Raw genomic sequence first — 18496 nt, forward strand, 5'->3', positions numbered from 1 at the left:
ACGGTTCCAATCAGATCATGCTTCTTAACAATTGAGGACACTGTCGTAAAAGAAATTCCTGTTTCTTTTTATATCTGACGGTAGGATTTTCCTTGATTTTTCAAACCAACAACAAGGCTTCGTTGATGGAAAAACAAATGTTTTTTGTTTGACGCCTTTATGCTGAAATACTATTTAACTATATTTTATTTTATTATGTTCGCCTGATTTACTTAAAAATAACGAACAATATTTTATTAGTGTATGATTATTTTTTTTGCAGTCAATTTTATGCATCATTAGATCAATTGTGTAAAATTCAATAGGTTTGAAAGACAATTAGTTCACCAATGCAGAAATAAATTCTTAAAACATTACTTAATAAAATATAAAAAAAAAATTCCAAATAATTTAACGAAAAACTTATTTTTCTGATGCAATCTTAAAAATTATGATTTTTTTTAAGTGTATGATTATTTTTTTGCATACTGTATATATATATATATATATATATATATATATATATATATATATATATATATATATATATATATATATATATACTTTAGTATATATATATATATATATATATATATATATATATATATATATATATATATATATATATATATATATATATATATATATATGTATATATATATATATATATATATATATATATATATATATATATATATATATATATATATATATATATATATATATACTTTAGTATATATATATATATATATATATATATATATATATATATATATATATATATACTAAAGTAACTATAATAATACAATGGCTTTTTCATTAGAATTCGAAGTTCAAAGACAGTTTTCAAAAATTGATACAAAAAATACTCGGATTGCTGTTTTAAATAGTTGGTGTAAAAGGGCAACTGAATTTATCATTAAAGTCAATCAGTTGTTAAAAAGATTAGATGATGTTTTTGAGAAACATGTAGTGAACAAAAGAAATCTGTAAGTTTTGATGTAATTACAATCTTATTTAATAATTTTGAAATCTTTCTCTCGCTTATCATTTTATGAGTAGTCACAGGGTTCCCACTCCTCCTTAAAAACCTTAAATATTCTTAAAAAAAAATCCTCCTTAAAAGTCCTTAATATTAAAAAAAGATAAATTTTGACTGCTCTCCTTAATTTCTCCTATATATTTCTATTTTTTAATCATCTAGGAAATTTTATTAAATTGAAGATTATAATTATTAATAAAGAAGGAAATATACAGTTCTTTGATAGTTTTCAACCTTATATTTTAGTTATATATATATTTATATTTATATATATGTAAAATAATATACTATTTTTGTTTATATTTAAAATTTAATGAAAATATTAAGATTCTGTTTCTAATGTAACCGTTTTCTCCTTAATTCTATTTACTTTTTCTTTCAAAAAATTGTTGTTCGCAACCATATCTCCTAAAATATTATGAAATCATCTCCTTAAATCTCCTTAAAATACTTACTTTTAGCCTCAGTTTTAATAGTAGGAACCCTGAGTCATCTTAAGTAGACCATGTTGGCATGTAGTAATGACACCTTATATTGAGAATAATGAGATCATATATTGAGTTGACCATGTTGGCGTTTAAACATGCCTCATTACGTCAAATGAATTTTTGAAATATATGTTTTACGATTGAGGTAAAACATCATATGTTTCAAAATATGGTATATTTATGATATTTCCTCAAATATGGTATATTATTCACACCATTGAAAAAATAATTTATTTGAAAAAAAATTGGTTTGCATTTTCAAAACCACAATACTTTGAACAATTATATCTAAATTTCAAAAATATTCTGCCGATGTCTTTTACAAAAAAAAGGCGTTAAACAAGCAGGTCATGGATTTTTGGTATTTAAGACATGTAACTTCCAGAGATAGTGCAAACTTTAAATTTTGTAATATTGATACTAGTATCAAATAAGAAAGTTTTACAAAATGTTACAGTGATAGGACCTGGGAGCAATGTACACCTGAAAAATCAGGACCTGCTGTCCCAAATGTGGAAGGAAAAAAAAAACCTTTTTTTTTTGTATAATATTAAAATAGATCAGAAAATTCATCAGAAAAATTAATTCATCTGAAAAAAATTTTTAAAAAATAGCAACCATAACTTTTGAACGTTAAAATATATTTTTTTACTAAATGAGAACTTTATATATGAATTTTAGTCGATTTCATAATGGCAGAGTTTTTTCTTAAGTTCTTCTATTGCCCCTTTTCCTAACAAATATTTCGACCTTGGGGCCCTCATTGAGAACCAAGACATGCAACTTTAACAGATTTTAAACATTTAAAGGAATCGACTATAGACATATTCATCTTTTTCCAGTTCAGAAGGTTACATTAATTCTTCTAACACATGATTTTTTTAGCAGTTTTGAACATTCTCCACCATTCTCACTATGGAGCTAAGGCTTTGAAAACCTAAAATTTGGTTTCACTGGTTTGTTGATAAAGTGGCATCCATAGATTGCATATATTTTTCAAGATTTATCATAAATTATGTTTATATTTCCACAAAGTAGATGAAGTTCTGTTTGGAGAAAGGACTTCAATAACTTTTACATCATCAGGCTAGTGGAAGGTTAACGCAATTAATATAATATGCAGCTGAAAACTTGGATTTAAAAAAAAACTTTACAGATGGCTTTTTTAAGCATTAGCTAATGAACAGATACTTCCTAGAATTCTGAGCTCACCATAGTTTTTAAAATCTTTCATTTTTTTTTTTGCTAATGTTACACAAAGGTGCAAGAATGTGTTGATGCTGCACTTCAATTCCAAAAAATATATTGACCAATTTCATATCAGAAGCACAAAAGTATTTTAAATCATTTAGATTTAAAATAGTGATAATTTTCTCAAGGTTTGAATGAGATTCAGTCACGTTTTCTCTTAAGCCAATATTAAGCAATTGTTTACGCCATTATTTTTGTATTTTTTATTACCTATTCTTTCCTCATAGCTAAGCTTTCTAACATTAGATTCTGTCACTTTTTTTTATATTATTTAAACAAACTTTTAAAAATCTGCCTCCAACTTTGATGCCCACCTTTAGAATGTAATCTTTTGACAATTTTCTCTACTTTTTACTGTCTCAGTAAGTCTTTTAATGTTTTTGCAATAAACCATTTGTCTGGAATCTTTTTCAAAACTTTCTTTAACATCAAAATAATCATTTAACCTATCTTTCTCTTTTACATTGCTTTCAAGTAAGACTCTTTCCTTCCAACTTAAGCTTAAATATGCTAAGAACTTTGGCTCCCTGTGTATTATAAAGTCCACAAATGTTTTTAAATTTGTTTATTTCTGAAATTGGTATTTCTTCAACTGAAAAAAGCGCTTTTGAAGAGCTTTTTTACTTTTACAATATAAACAAATCATTTATTTATATTGTAAAAATAAAACAATAATAATTAAAACTAGCATTTTATTTCAAATGAGAACAACTAGTTTGACCAAACTTTCAATATCATCTCATAAGTTCTGTCACTGTATACATTCCAATCAGCACATTGCAGTATTACACATTTAACATCCCAATAACACATCACAATATCACAAATTTATGATCTCCATTACACGTCACAATAGCATATTGCAATATTGCAAATTTAGCATTAAAAAATCATGAAAACTAGTTTTTTAAAGTTATCTTATAAAAAAAATTAAACAAAACTTAATTCAATTTAAAAAGAAGTTTTTTTTTTAGTTAACAACTTTGATAAAAAAATTTATTAAAAAGCAAAAATCAAACTTTATTTTTAGCAAATTTATTTAGATGGCTTTTAAATAATGTTGGCTTTAATGTTTCAGAGTTTGCTTATTTGAAGTTTTAATAATATTAATATCAATTATTGCACGTACAAATTTTTATAAACCATTTTAATTGAAATTTTTTGAAAGTGCCCATTTCAAAACACTTTTTTTGTATGAAACTGTTCAGAAAAATATTCTTTCAAAATGAATCGATTAGCAAGTTTCTTTTCGCTAGCCATTCTTGCCAAAATTTGATTATTTGTCTAATGTTTTACCAGTGGCTTACACACATTTTTTTGATATTTAATAAAATCTTTCCCATGCAACTGTGTAGAAAATATGATGAATATTTGCAAGTGAAATTTCTACAAAAGCAACTTAAAACAAAATTTTTGCCATCTAAAAGTCTTGCCATCTAACAAACAACCTTACTTTGAAAGCAATTATATTCACACAATAACCTATCAACACATTACTTCTGCTTTTATGGCAATACCTATTAGGGTGTTCAAAAAAAAAAAACTTTTTTTTTCTCTCAATATTGATTGAGACAATGATGATTAGTTTTGAAATTTTTTATATAATTTCACTTCTTTTAAGACCCAACATGATATACTTTTGAAGAACTTTATTTTTTGATAAATTAAGGACCTGTCTGATGTTCAAGGGACTTAAGCTTTTTTGGACATCCTAATATCTATGGTGTTTGCATTTAATTAACATTTCCAGAATGTTAATTAAATGTTTAAAAGGTGTCTTTTTTACATTCTGTGCCCATTTGTTGTTTATAAGCTATTGCAACATATCTATGGTGTTTGCACATAACTGCATACTCTAAAAAATCAGTAATATTAGTCACACTAAGTAATTTGTTGACTAAATTTAGATTAAACTTCCACCTCTACTAAACAAAACTGTAAAATTCATTTAAGACCTTGGAGTAAACAATATCCAATAGAAACTAAAACTATATTGGAAGTGATGAAGAATATTTACCGGGTTTAGATATATATAAGAAAATTACTCCTTAAGTTTTGGTCAACCTGCAAAAGATGAATGTGTGACCATTTGTGAAAAATGTTTTTATATATCATGAAGAAGAAAGTTGATTCTAATGATGGATCTTTGTTGAACTAAAAGATTGGACAAAATAAATTTGGTGTTTTTTGTTAGGGGACATTGGTTTATGCTTAATGACCATGACTTTGCAATTATAAAATGAAAACTAAAAAAGTAGAGAGATATTATGAAATTATTTTATTTTAATTAAAAGTAGAGAGATATTATGAAAACTTATGATTGATCTGATTAACTGTTTCTCAAAAATTCCTTGAAAGTTTACTATGAAGTAAGTTTCGTTTGAAGATGTCATTCGCAATGGGGCCTGGTGGCCCAAGTTTTACAAGAGATGATACTTAAGCGACAACACTTATGGGAAAAATGAAGTTAAACCTAACATTTTCAATTTCAAAGTACCGTAAGATATCAGTTTCTTCAGATAAACCAGGTGAGATAAAATGCAGTAAGTATATTGGTGGATTTAATAAGTGACATTTTTTGCTTACAAAACACTATATGGCATTTTAAATTACCGACTATAAAAGCCTATTCAGCTGTATTACCCATTTACCAGTCTAAAATTGTGGATATAAAAAAAACTTTAGTTTGTAATCTAGATGGAATAAAACAGCATCATGGCTTGTGTACGGACACTGTGAACGGTCAAGAACTTCAACTAACGGAGTAAATGAAGTAATCATATGTGCATCATATCATACTTAAGTACTACTGTGCACAAGGCCACATTTGTGGCTAATGAGCTCATAAGCATATGAAAAGTTGTCACCCTTTAATTTGTAAACGAAGTTAAAACATTTAAATTAAAAAAAATCTATATGTTGTATTTGTTTTTTTATTAATTTAATAAAAAGTAAAAATACACTGTTTAAGTAATAATAAAAACTAGTACTTTATATTAGCTCTGAATAAGTGAGAATTTCATAGGTGTGAATTAGCATAAATGAAGTAATCATATGCAAACTAGTATAAATGCAAATTGGCATAAGTGCGCCAAATGAATTTGCAAAGATTTGCATTTGTGCAAACTAGGGATTGCTAGTATACCCAGAGACTATTCTAGAGCATTTTCAATAGTGCTAACTGTATTTGGGCGCCGATTTGGGCACCGCCCAAATTCAGAAATTAAGAACTTTTTTTTTTTTTTTTCTATGGCAAATGTTTTTTTTTTTTTTTTGTGTAATAAAATCTACAGCAAATTTCTATATAGAAAAGCGTTGGCATGGGGGGGGGGTGTACTGCTGCCCAAATGTTTTTCCTAGAATAGCCCAAATTATTTTCCTAGAACAGACACATGTACTAAAATATTAGTATACAGCTTACCATATAGTATACAGTAAAGGATTTTGTAAACAAAAATTTTTTTGGTGAAACCATAATACAAGTTTGTAAAAAAGTTTTAATGGTTTAAATGAAACAAATGTGTTTTGTTTTCAAATCTTTTTGTTTGTGTGTTTTATTATACTATTAACCATTGGTTACACATTCTCAATAGATAAATAAAAAAGTTGAAGTACACACTCTCACCTTTAAACCTTAAACAAAAAAGTTACAGTCTTTGATCAAAATCAGCATAATCAAATGATAATGCTCAAGACCAAAAACTTTAAAAAATTATTTTAGTAATAACGACTTTACTAATACATATTTGAGTCATTTAAATAAGAAAATCTTTGGTTTGTTGAAGTTTTTACTTACACTTCTTACTTTTATGCATATTGCTTTATTTTCAATAGGTTGAATTTTTAAAATGCTGCAGAATATTTACATTTAAATCTTTTAAAATATTTTTGAAGACAAAACTGCTATTACAGTTTAGGAGGGAGAAAGGTTCAGGTTATGTGATCCTTTGTGACAGGAGGGAAGGGGTTAAAATTTGACAAATATAGAGTGACGTGCTTTATGGATGACCCCCTTAATTGCATTTACCAACGAATTGTTTTCCTAAAACAAAAATTAAAAAGGTTCTAACTGATTTTTTTATATTAGGAGAATGCGGTAGTGGTGTAGTGGTAAGAGCGGTGTAGTGGTAGAGAATGCGGTAGTGGTGTAGTGGTAAGAGCGCTCACTTTGTAAGCGAGAGGTTCGGAGTTCGACTCCCACCACATCCCTGGAAGTACTGCGCTCAACTTAGTTTCTCCGCGCAGCGGCCTTGCTCGGCACAAATTTAAAATAGAAATGTGCTTTAACTAAGCATTGTTATTTAAAACTTAAATGTATAAGCATAACATTTAATATTCTTTCACATATATTATTAAATAAGTTTAAGTTTTTAAACTAAATTTTGGAAAGAACAAAACTTTATAATGTTTTTGTTAACATACGTTACATAAAAATTGCAAAAGTTCTATCTTTATTTTCTTGAAATACATATATTTTATAAAGTATAAAATCTGATCAACAACAATTTGAACATGTTAGCTCCATTTTCATGCTAAATTAATTCTGATTATGCAAATATATTCATGGTTAAAATAACATTTTACAATGATACTTTTTTAATCATGCAACAATGAGAAAAACTGTAACTTTTGGAAGCATAAAAATGACTTAAATTAATTAATTTTGATACTAAAGGTATATTTTAAATAAACTTTTATGTATCTACATCAATATTCATTTACTAAAAGTTGGCAACAAAGAGAATAAAATTTGACTGCTTTTTAATTTCCGCTGTGGAATTGCCCATGGAAAATATAATGTAAAGTGTACCATAAAGTTAGTATACCATATACTGTAACTAGCTGTCCCTAGTGTGAACTGGCATAAGTGTGGCTTGCCATAAGTGCGCTGAATAAATTTTCAAATGTTGGCATAAGTGCGAATTCTATTCCAAATGCTTTTAAATTCTTTTGGTGCACTTATGCCAGTTTTTGCAAATTTATTTAGTGCACATATGTCAGTTCACACATACGCCAATTCATGCTTCACACTAATGCCAGTTCGCACATATGTCAATCTTTGCAAATTCTTTCAGTGCGCTTATGCCAGTTCGCACTTATGCCAGTTTTTGCAACTGCTTTGCACCTATGCCAGTTTGCATAAATACTAATTTGCACTTATGACAATGTTTACAAATGTTTTTGGCAAATTTATTTGCACTTATGCTAGTTTGCAACTTATGGCAGTTTTTGCAACTGCTTTGCACTTATTTCAATTCACACCTATACCAATTTGCACTTATGCCAATTTTTGCAAATTTTTTTGGCATACCTGAGCCAGTTTGCACTTATGCCAGTTCTTACTTATATTGTTCACACTTATGGAGGTTCGCTGTTACAAAATTGGCACTAATTCAGTCGCCCCTCTATTAGGCAACTAATGTCAAGTAAGTTATGTAATGTGAGTTTATGGTCATTTTCTTTTGCGGCATTATTACCTTTCTTTGTTTAAAATCTTGATTGTTTATTTTATACAAATCATAGGAGTACTTTTAAAAAGTTCAAATAAATTCAAAATTAATTCTGATTATGCAATGAAAAATAAAATTAAAAATGTCTGATAAATTTTTCAAAGAAAGTAAAAAATTAGATGCCTCTTTTTGGTTGATGCCCCTAGGTAGTTGCCTAGATTTGTCTTGGATTTGGCAAATGCGCCGTGACTATCATATAATGAGCCTATGACCATCATTTGACCACCATCATATAGTGATAATTAAAGAACAAAATACCATTATTTCAATAGTGCATAAATGAATAAATTATTTTATAAATATGTTATTGCATAAAATTGTTTTTTTATTGCATAAAATAAACAATTTTCGAGATTTTAGCTTTTTTTTTTTTTATTTTTCAACCTCAAAAGGGATAATGTCTATGTTTGAATAAATGTTCTACACAAAATATTAATAAAAAACCATGTATATTTTTTTGACTTATACTAACCATCGTTTAACTAGGAAAAACCCAAGTTTAAAAATAAAGAATCAAAACTAGGGATTGTAATATCAGTTTACTGGTTTACCTGTAAATAGTTGGTTTTTGTTCCCGTGAATTTACAGATAAATTACAATAATTTACTAGTAACTTGTTAGATTTTTATGCAGATTGTCTTAATTACATTTTGCAGCTAGTAAATTTACTAGTTGCAAAATGTAATTGCACCTAGTGTATAATTTATATATGTAAATAGTTGCTTAATAAGGCACCTTTGGTGCCTTTTGGCACCTATGGTGCCTTTTGGCACCTTTTGGTTTTTAGCAACTATTTACATACATAAATTTTATTTATTTTGACAAGTGAAGTGAAGCAGCGAATGCAAAAGAAATATATATTACTCATATTTATATATAAATAATAAATTCAGGGATGATAGTGACACCCGTTTTAAGCAACAAAATACATATAAATTTTGTTTGTTTTGAGAAGTGAAATGAAGCCAAGGAAGATAAAGAAATATATATATTACTCATATATAATAAATATTAAATGGGGGCTGATGGTGCATGTTTATAGCAACCATTTACATATATAAATTTTGTTTAGTAAAGTAGAATTTTTTATTTTCAGTTTTTTATTTAGTAAAGGGAATATATATATATATATATATATATATATATATATATATATATATATATATATATATATATATATATATATATATATATATATATATATATATATATATATATATATATATATATATATATTTATTTAATGTAACAACTTAAATGTATAAAAAGAAGTTAAAAGATTTTATTGAATATTTTTTTTAATAAACTATATTGCAATTTTAGCACCATCTTTACAGCATTACTGCTTGAGTGGTTGAGTGAACATGAAATAATTTGATTAAAATAAAGTTTTTAGGGTTTTTTGGTGTCATTTTTTTCTTGTAAATAATGTTGCTTGCAGAAATATTTCATGTTTAATTTTATTAGCTTTGTTTGTTAAACAAATTTGTTTAAGTTTGCTAAATAGTTCAGTGGTTAATTGCCAGTTAAATGGGGTTAAACGCAGTAAAAGTGAAATACTATTTTGTTTTTGGCATAAAATACTTTGATAGTGGTCAGAAACACATGGATGAATCAGATTTGGATTCAAATAATGAAATCATTACTATTCAACCAAATGGTGGTTATTCTATAAATGAAAAACTTTGTATTCTTTACTAACAAAAGCAGACATGACACAGAGAATGTTAGTTTTAGAAGAAAAGTGTACACATAGTTTTTAGAAGAAAAGTTTGTATATATATATATATATATATATATATATTTATATATTATGGTGGTGCTAAAAACAATTTTTTTTGAAAATGTCTGCTTACACCTCCTAAATGTGCTCTATATAATAAAATGATACTGGATTTAAAAATTTTTAGAATAAAAATATTTTAAAGGGTGCCACAAGACCGTTTAACATCAAACAGGTTCCTAAAATTTTTCAAAAGTATGTCATGTTAAGTTTTTCAAAAGTATGTCATGTTGGGTCTCAGTTGAAGCAAAATTATATAAAAATTTCAAAAGTAATCATTATTTTATAAATAAAAAATTGAGAAAAAATTATAATTATATATATATATATATATATATATATATATATATATATATATATATATATATATATATATATATATATATATATATATATATATATATATATATATATATGTATATATGTATATAATCTTGCATAGTTGTCTTTAAGTTTTTACCATAAAATGCCAGTTTTAGCTTTTTTTAATTTTTAAGAAAGGAAAAAAAAATTTTTTCTAATTATTTAATAGACTGCCCAAACTAAACCCTCAGTCAATGAAACAGCACTCCGTTGCGAATAAATTAAAAACATTGACTATGTTTTTATTTTTTAAAAAAATAAAATAAAAACATTCAGAATGTTTTTATAAACATTAAGAATGTTTATAAAAACATTCTAGTCTTTTAATTTGTGGTTTTGTGGATTAGTTACTTCCTGCAATTAAATTAATGTGTTTTGACATAATCTAACCTTAATTTTGTCAGCTTTAAAACCACAAACAAGCAAATAGTATTGGAATATATATATATATATATATATATATATATATATATATATATATATATATATATATATATATATATATATATATATATATATATATATATATATATATATATATATATATATATATATATATATATATATATATATATATATATATATATGCAACCCTTGGAATAAGGGTCAGAATTTGGCATTGCCGACCTTAAAATATTTGAGATCGGCAAAAAATTGCCGACCTCGCTTCTATGTTTTATGGTAAAACCTATGTATCAAACTTTTTTTGCCGACCTGATGCCAATGTTTAAAAGATTGAGGTCGGCAAATTATCGCCGACCTTATTTTTCCTAATTCGGAGGGTTGATATATATATATATATATATATATATATATATATATATATATATATATATATATATATATATATATATATATATATATATATATATATATATATATATATATATATGTATATATATATATATATATATATATATATATATATATATATATATATATATATATATATATATATATATATGTATATATATATATATATATATATATATATATATATATATAAATATATGCATATATATTTTTATATATATATATATATATATATATATATATATATATATATATATATATATATATATATATATATGAATTTAGGGAATAGTAGAGGGGAGAGTAGTGTACCTCGGAGGTATTTTCAAACTTTTAAAAATATAAAAAAATAATACTTACAATATAATATGTTGTGTAACAATATATTTTCTTTAACTTGATGATATTAATTTCTCTAAAATTTTTTATTAAACATCTAAACATATTTTTTCATCCCTTTTTTAATTTAAAAAAATAGCTTACACTTCAGCCTAGGTACACCACCGGTGGTGTACCTTGGAGGTATGTATGTTGTACCTTGGAGGTATTATTGTTTTAACAGATTAAGTAATCAACATGGTAGATATTTGATATAGTGTTTACTTATAGGATAGTCGGACTATTATCTCAAATGAGGTTGATGCGAATCAGCCTTATTTGAGATAATTTTAATCTAACTAGTTAGATTTGTATAAACTATACATTAATTTGAATTTATGTTGAATTTGTTTATGGTTATAATTTTAAACTAATTTACACTTGGACTTATTAAAAACTTTCAAATGAAATAAAGTTGATTAGGAAAAGAGTTATAACAAATATATCTACATTAAAGTTAAGTAATATTAAGTTTTTCACTTTGATTGAGCATTTGTTTACTCTACATTCAGGTAATCAAAGTTAATGCCAAAAAATTTTTCCAGCTTTCGTGCTGAACCTCCTGTAATAGGGAGATGTGGTAACTTAAAGATCATATCTGATTTGTCCAATTCATACACAGTTTTATCTTCTCTTTAATAATTTGAGAAAATTATCAAAAAGAAAATAACAATTTGAGAAAAATAGTTGCAATTTAACAAAGAAATACTCACATCATATAATACTAAAGAAAGTCTTAATAAACAAAAAAAATTATAATAAACTATAACAACATATTAAATTAAAAAAATACTTTAATAGTGAATATTACGAATAGTTAATATAATAAGTGTATACCTTGGTGGTACACAACATTAGCTACCTCCAAGGTTTTTTTTTTTTTTTTTTTGTTATTTACCTCCTCAAGGCCAAGAAGGCCACTATAAATGGGGAGGCTACTTAATAGACCACTATTAAGTAGCCTCCCCATCTGTAGTGGCCTTCTTGGCCTTGAGGAGGTGAATAACAAAACAAAAAAAAAAATTTGTGTTTCGGAGTTATACCGCATGATCCACCGTACATAGATCCAGGTACACCGCTACCATAGTTTTTACAAAATCGTTACTATATATTTATAGGTTAGGAGTTAACTATGTCCAAACATGCATAAATGTAGCTGAAAACATGCTTTACAAATTTTGACAATCAGTTTTAAAATAAAGTTTATACCTACAGTTGTAGAAAAAAGAATAGGCACTAAAAAAGTTACTTTTTGGTACCGGAAACAATCTTTTATTTTTATTACAATAACAAATGTGTTAAGCAGTTGTAAAATAAGTTATTATGAGGCTTTAATGGCTAATACATGCAACTTTAATTTCAGTTTGAATTCATAACTCAAGATGGCAGCACAATTGACGTGCCTCCAAGGTGCACACACCTCCAAGGTACGCTACTTTCCCCTACATATTATATATATATATATATATATATATATATATATATATATATATATATATATATATATATATATATATATATATATATATATATATATATAACAGCAACATATGTATTATTGCAAAAGATATAATTGCAACAATATATTGTTGCCAAAAATTATACAATTATTGCCAAAATTTATTTAAATTATAAAGTTGTAAGATTTGTATAAATAAAAAAGTTGTATAAATTAAACATTATAAAGTTTAATAGAAATTTATTTTATTTTTCATATTTTGAAAATTTTTAAAAATTTTATTAAGCAGAAAAACATTTTCCAATATGCAATTTTATTCCGTTAATAATCAAGAATCAGAAAATGCATTGTGTTTGGTAAGTTTTTTTTTTATATCTATTATATTTATATAATATAAATATATATTTATATAATATAAATATATATTTATATAATATAAATATATATTTATATTATATAAATATATATTTTTTTATATATTTTTATCTAAAAGTTTAAATTAAAAAAATTCAATAATAATAATAATAAATGCAAAAAATCTTTTTTAAATTTCTGAAATAATATTTATTACCGCAATCCAAGTTAAAGTTATTTAACTTCTTTTTTATTATTACTATAAAGAAATGTTTATTTTTTTAATTTTTTTTTTAATATTGAATAATATAATTTAAACTTCATTAAATAACTTCATTGAATAATTACATTTTTAAACTTCAATAAATAAAATTTTCACAACATTTTTTTATTTTATTTTATTTGAATTTACCTCCTCAAGGCCATGAAGGCCCCTATAATAGAGGAGGCTACTTTAATTGTGGTTACAACCCTCTCTCAACTCTATAACTCTGAAATATGAACCTTGACGAACAAGGCCACTGGGCGGAGAAACAAGTTGAGTACTACCAGAACTTCTGCAAGAAGTTCTGGTAGTACTCAATAGAGGTAGAGTGCTCTCCTCATAAGTACCACCATTGAGTACTACTCTCTGGTGGTACTTATTAGTCGTAGGGCACTTTCCTCATAAGCAAGAAGTTTTAAGTCGAACTCAGAACTTCTTGCTTATGAGGCGAGTGCTCTACCACTACACCACTACCACAAAAGTATATTTATATTAATGCTATATATAATGCTATTATATTAATGTTTAAACTCATACACTACTAAGATTTCAATTTACAAATTGTAGACTGGAAAAAATTGTTTCAATCTCAAAATTTCAATAGACTCTGCTTCATTCTAAGTTTTATTTTCGTTATAAATTCCATTTTAAAATTATGGTGGCTAAAGTAGGAGTTGCAAAATCAATTGAAACTTTTAATTCATTTAGTACATGATTTAATTTTAACTAAAATCATCTAAACAAAATTTTTACATAATTCAAAACACTGCTATTAATTTATATGACTTTGATTTTAGAGCAACATTTGTGATACATTTGAGGCAATTGGCATTTGTTTGAGTTTGCAATATTCAGATCTAGATAAATTTTGGTAATGCTTTAGTTTTAGTATAAAAATGTAATTATTATAATTAGATACGAAAATTTTTATCATGAAAGTTCTAAATCTGTAAAAGTAAGTTTATTTAAATATATATGTATATATATATATATATATATATATATATATATATATATATATATATATATATATATATATATATATGTATATTTGCGTGTTTATATAAATATATATATATATATATATTTTTCAACATCTTCAATTCCAAAAAAGCTGCAAGCAACCACAATTAGAGTTGGAAGTTACTGGAAGAAAAAAGATGAAGTTCATAGAGCAAGATAACTATTGACAGACAACTTAGATGATTGCAAGTTATAGGATTCAGGAAAGCAAGATGAAGGAAGCGAATTCAAAAAAGCTGATGTTTGAAGAAAAAAAACTAGACAAATAAGAGTTTTTGGAGCACTTAGGAATAGTCACAAAAAAAAGATGAGACTAAATTGAATGACGAGTAACACGAGAATGAATTTTAGTAGATGGCACAAGAGGCCTTGCTCTTTAGAGCAGTGCCTATTATAGTACTTGTAGAAAAGAGAAAGAGAAGCAACATTATGACAATGTGATAATGGTTGGAGGTTGGCTGCAAGAGCTGGTCCAACTATGTTTAGAATGCATTTTTGCACCTTGTTTAAAAGAGAAAGGGCATTATTGGAAAATCCGTGGCAGATATGGCAACAGTATTCCATACAAAGACTGATTTGAGATTTATTGAGATAAAGAATAGAATCAAGAATAAGAAAGTGTCAAGCACGATAGAAAGATGCAAGAATCAACCTCCAAGAATCACCAAAAGTAAGAAACAATCCCAGAAGACGAAGGGTAGCTGACCCACTGAGCACACTACTGTTTATGAATACTAAAAGATCTAAACTATTGCAATAACGACTGGCTGAAAAAAAATTGGGTTTTATCTGAATTAAAGTTTACCAGCCACTGTGAGTCACATGCTGATGCAGAAGTGAGATCCTTTTCAAGCTTAAATGCCCCCTCTAAGCAACCAGAGAATGTTGGCTTCTTATCAAGAAATGAATAAATAGTAGTATCATCAGCAAACAATGCCACCTTAGATATGAGAATATCTAGAAGATCATTAATGTAAATTAAAAAGAGTTTAGGGCCAATGATAGAACCTTGAGGAACCCCTAAAGTTACAGGATATGAATAAGAGTGCTGTCCATGGAGGACACTTATACTACAATTGGAAAGGAAGGATTCTATAATCTTAAAGATGTTACTTGATACACCGTAAGAAAAAAGCTTACAGAGAAGACCAGCATGCCAAACTTTATCAAAAGCTTTAGAAATGTCAAGAGCGATAGCCTCAACCTCTCCACCTCTATCTAATGCACAATAAAATCTATTCGTTAATAATGTTAGCAAATCAGCTGTAGAATGAGATGATTGAAAGCCATATTGATAATCAGAAAGTAAGTTATTAGATTCAAGATGAGAGATTAAGTGTTTGTTAATAGAGATTCAAAAACCTTGCTTAAAGTAGGAAGAAGACTAATGGGACAGTATTTAGACGAGTTAGATTGCTCTCCAGAGTTTTTGAAAATAAGGATAACAGATGCCGCCCTCCAGCACGCTGGAAAACAAGACCCTGACAAGCATTTGTTAAATAGTTTTAAAAGAATAGATGAAAGCCCCAGAGAACACTTCTGTAAGACTACAAAAGGTATGTTTTCCAGACCAAAAGCTGTGAAACAGTCTAAGTGGGAAATCACTTTAGATACAGAAGCTGAAGTGATAAAAATGTCAAGCAATGGATCAACCTGTTTGTCACCAATATCAGGTAGAATGCGGCTAGTGGAATCAAGAGATTATATTGATGAAAAGTTCTTAGCAAACAATTCAGCTTTGTATTTAGGTGAGGTGACAAAGTCTGAACCATACAAGAAAGGTGGATTAACAGATTTTCCCTTATTATTAATACTGTTAAAGATTCTCCAGTTTAATACGAAGTTATGTAAAAAGCGCATTTGTCAGCAGGAAAGCGAAAGATTTCTACCCAAGGGCCATCACAAAGAAAATCAAGAAAGAGTCCCAGCCAGCTTTAAGGTAGTTGTAAGAGGTACAATGATAGAGGGATTCTTTGATAATGAAGAAGAATGAGATAATAGTTTTAGAGAGATCAAACCATGATCAGAGGCACCTAAGGATGAATGTGGAGAAACTGAGCACTGACTAGGATAAGAAACAAGACATAGTTCAAGTAGAGAAGGTAAATCATTTGGGTTGTCTGGAATGTGACTTGGAAAGTTGACTGTTTGAGTTAGAGATTGAGATATAGAGCAAAGAGAAAGGCGTTAGAGTAAAATGGTGCTAAACGAAAGCACATAAAAGAATAGTCTGTGGATTCAAACCTAGTTTCTGGACAAATGGGTGAATTCTTATGAATGTGAATGATCAGGCCAAGCATGTGACTATTGGAGTCTTTGTGAATTAAAGATAACCATCAACACTAAGATCACAAGATGAGACAGTGAACTCAAATTAGTCTCACAAAGAGCTAGTAGTTCTGGTGAACTTTGCGAGAGATAAGACTCAACAGAAGAAAAGTTACTTCGAAGACCATGAATATTAGTGAATGATTGGTTTAGAGAACTTAGTGATGGCGATGGTTATGTTCTAATTAATAAATTAAAACAATATCGTCATAAAGTTTTAAACTTCATATTTGTGCGAAAACATGCCCATAGACCAAACTAGGCTATAATCTATAGACCAAACTAGGCTATAATCTATAGACCAAACTAGGCTTAATCTATAGACCAAACAAGTCAGATTAAAGAAATATTAGATATCATATTTTTTATAATTTAATGCTTTTTTATCTAGCGTATTATTAAAAATTTAAGTATAATTGAGTTTTTCATTCAAATGGTTTTTAAGTTGATGTTTTCATTCAAATTGTTCTGCAATAAAAAGTAAAATAAAAAAATTTTGTTTAATAAATCAAATTATATTTCCTTAAGTTTATATTTAATATGTTTAAATTGTTTTTTTAAAAAAATTTCTTTGAACAGAAGAAATTAATTTATTGATTGAAACAGAAAATAATTTATTGATTTTAATTCAAATTTTTTATAATTTAATTTTTTTTTTTAAATTTGCAATCACTGGTTTAATGTTTGCAATAGAGTGTTTCTACTTTTTTTTTTAAACTTTTTTCAAGAAACAAATAATAATTAACTATTACAAAATGTTTAAATGTTCTAAATCTGTTATGTTACTGTAGCTAGATATACGTTTAACTTTCAGAAACAATTCTTGCTATGCCTCGAGGCATACTCGAGTATTATGGACCCCGCAGCAATTAAATTTAAAACTATTGAGGATTGAAATTCCTTTAAATTTCTCCAATTTTTTTTTTATTTTTTCAAATTTTAATTGCAAAATTATTTGAAGAGAATTTTAAAAGACTGAAATTCTTTTGTTCATATAGATTTCTTTTTAAATAAAATTCCTAAAAACAACTTATTTATAGAAATTGTTTGATCTTGATATCGCTTTAAATGAAATATAAAAAAATGGTATTGTGTTTTTTTTTTAATTCTATTCGAGATTTCTTGTTAAAATAATTTTTAGTTGCAAGCTTATTTATGTGTTAACAACATATTGGATATAAATAGAAACATTTATATATCTAATTTTTGCGAGTCTTTGAGTATATTAAGTAAATTTAATAGTTGAGTAACTTTAAGTTACTGTAGTAACTTGTTGCTTTGATTTTGTTTAAAGACAAATTTACTGCAATGTACTTTATTAATTCAGTAAATCAAAATAAATATATCTAAAGTAATTTAAACTCAAAAGCAATTTATGTTGAAAAAGAATCACTGTGCAAGAGAGCAATGATCAAACTTTTACTCAACAGATAAATTTATCATGACATACTTGATGATCC

At 26.4% G+C, this 18496-nt stretch overlaps 1 protein-coding gene across 3 annotated transcripts in view; it reads left to right on the plus strand.

Moving 5' to 3' along the window:
• LOC100209056 (uncharacterized) overlaps positions 1–18496 on the plus strand; it is a 112919-nt gene that overhangs the window by 10447 nt on the left and 83976 nt on the right. For 2 of the 3 annotated variants that reach the window (XM_065788150.1, XM_065788152.1), the window contains exons 2-4: positions 803–968; positions 13353–13422; positions 14483–14556. In XM_065788150.1, coding sequence (XP_065644222.1) covers positions 803–968; positions 13353–13422; positions 14483–14556 — 310 coding nt within the window. The remainder of the gene's footprint in view (positions 1–802; positions 969–13352; positions 13423–14482; positions 14557–18496) is intronic. The other variant, XM_065788151.1, reaches the window with a different exon arrangement.

The sequence above is a fragment of the Hydra vulgaris genome, chromosome 01, assembly GCF_038396675.1.
Source record: "Hydra vulgaris chromosome 01, alternate assembly HydraT2T_AEP".
NCBI classification, from domain to species: domain Eukaryota; kingdom Metazoa; phylum Cnidaria; class Hydrozoa; order Anthoathecata; family Hydridae; genus Hydra; species Hydra vulgaris.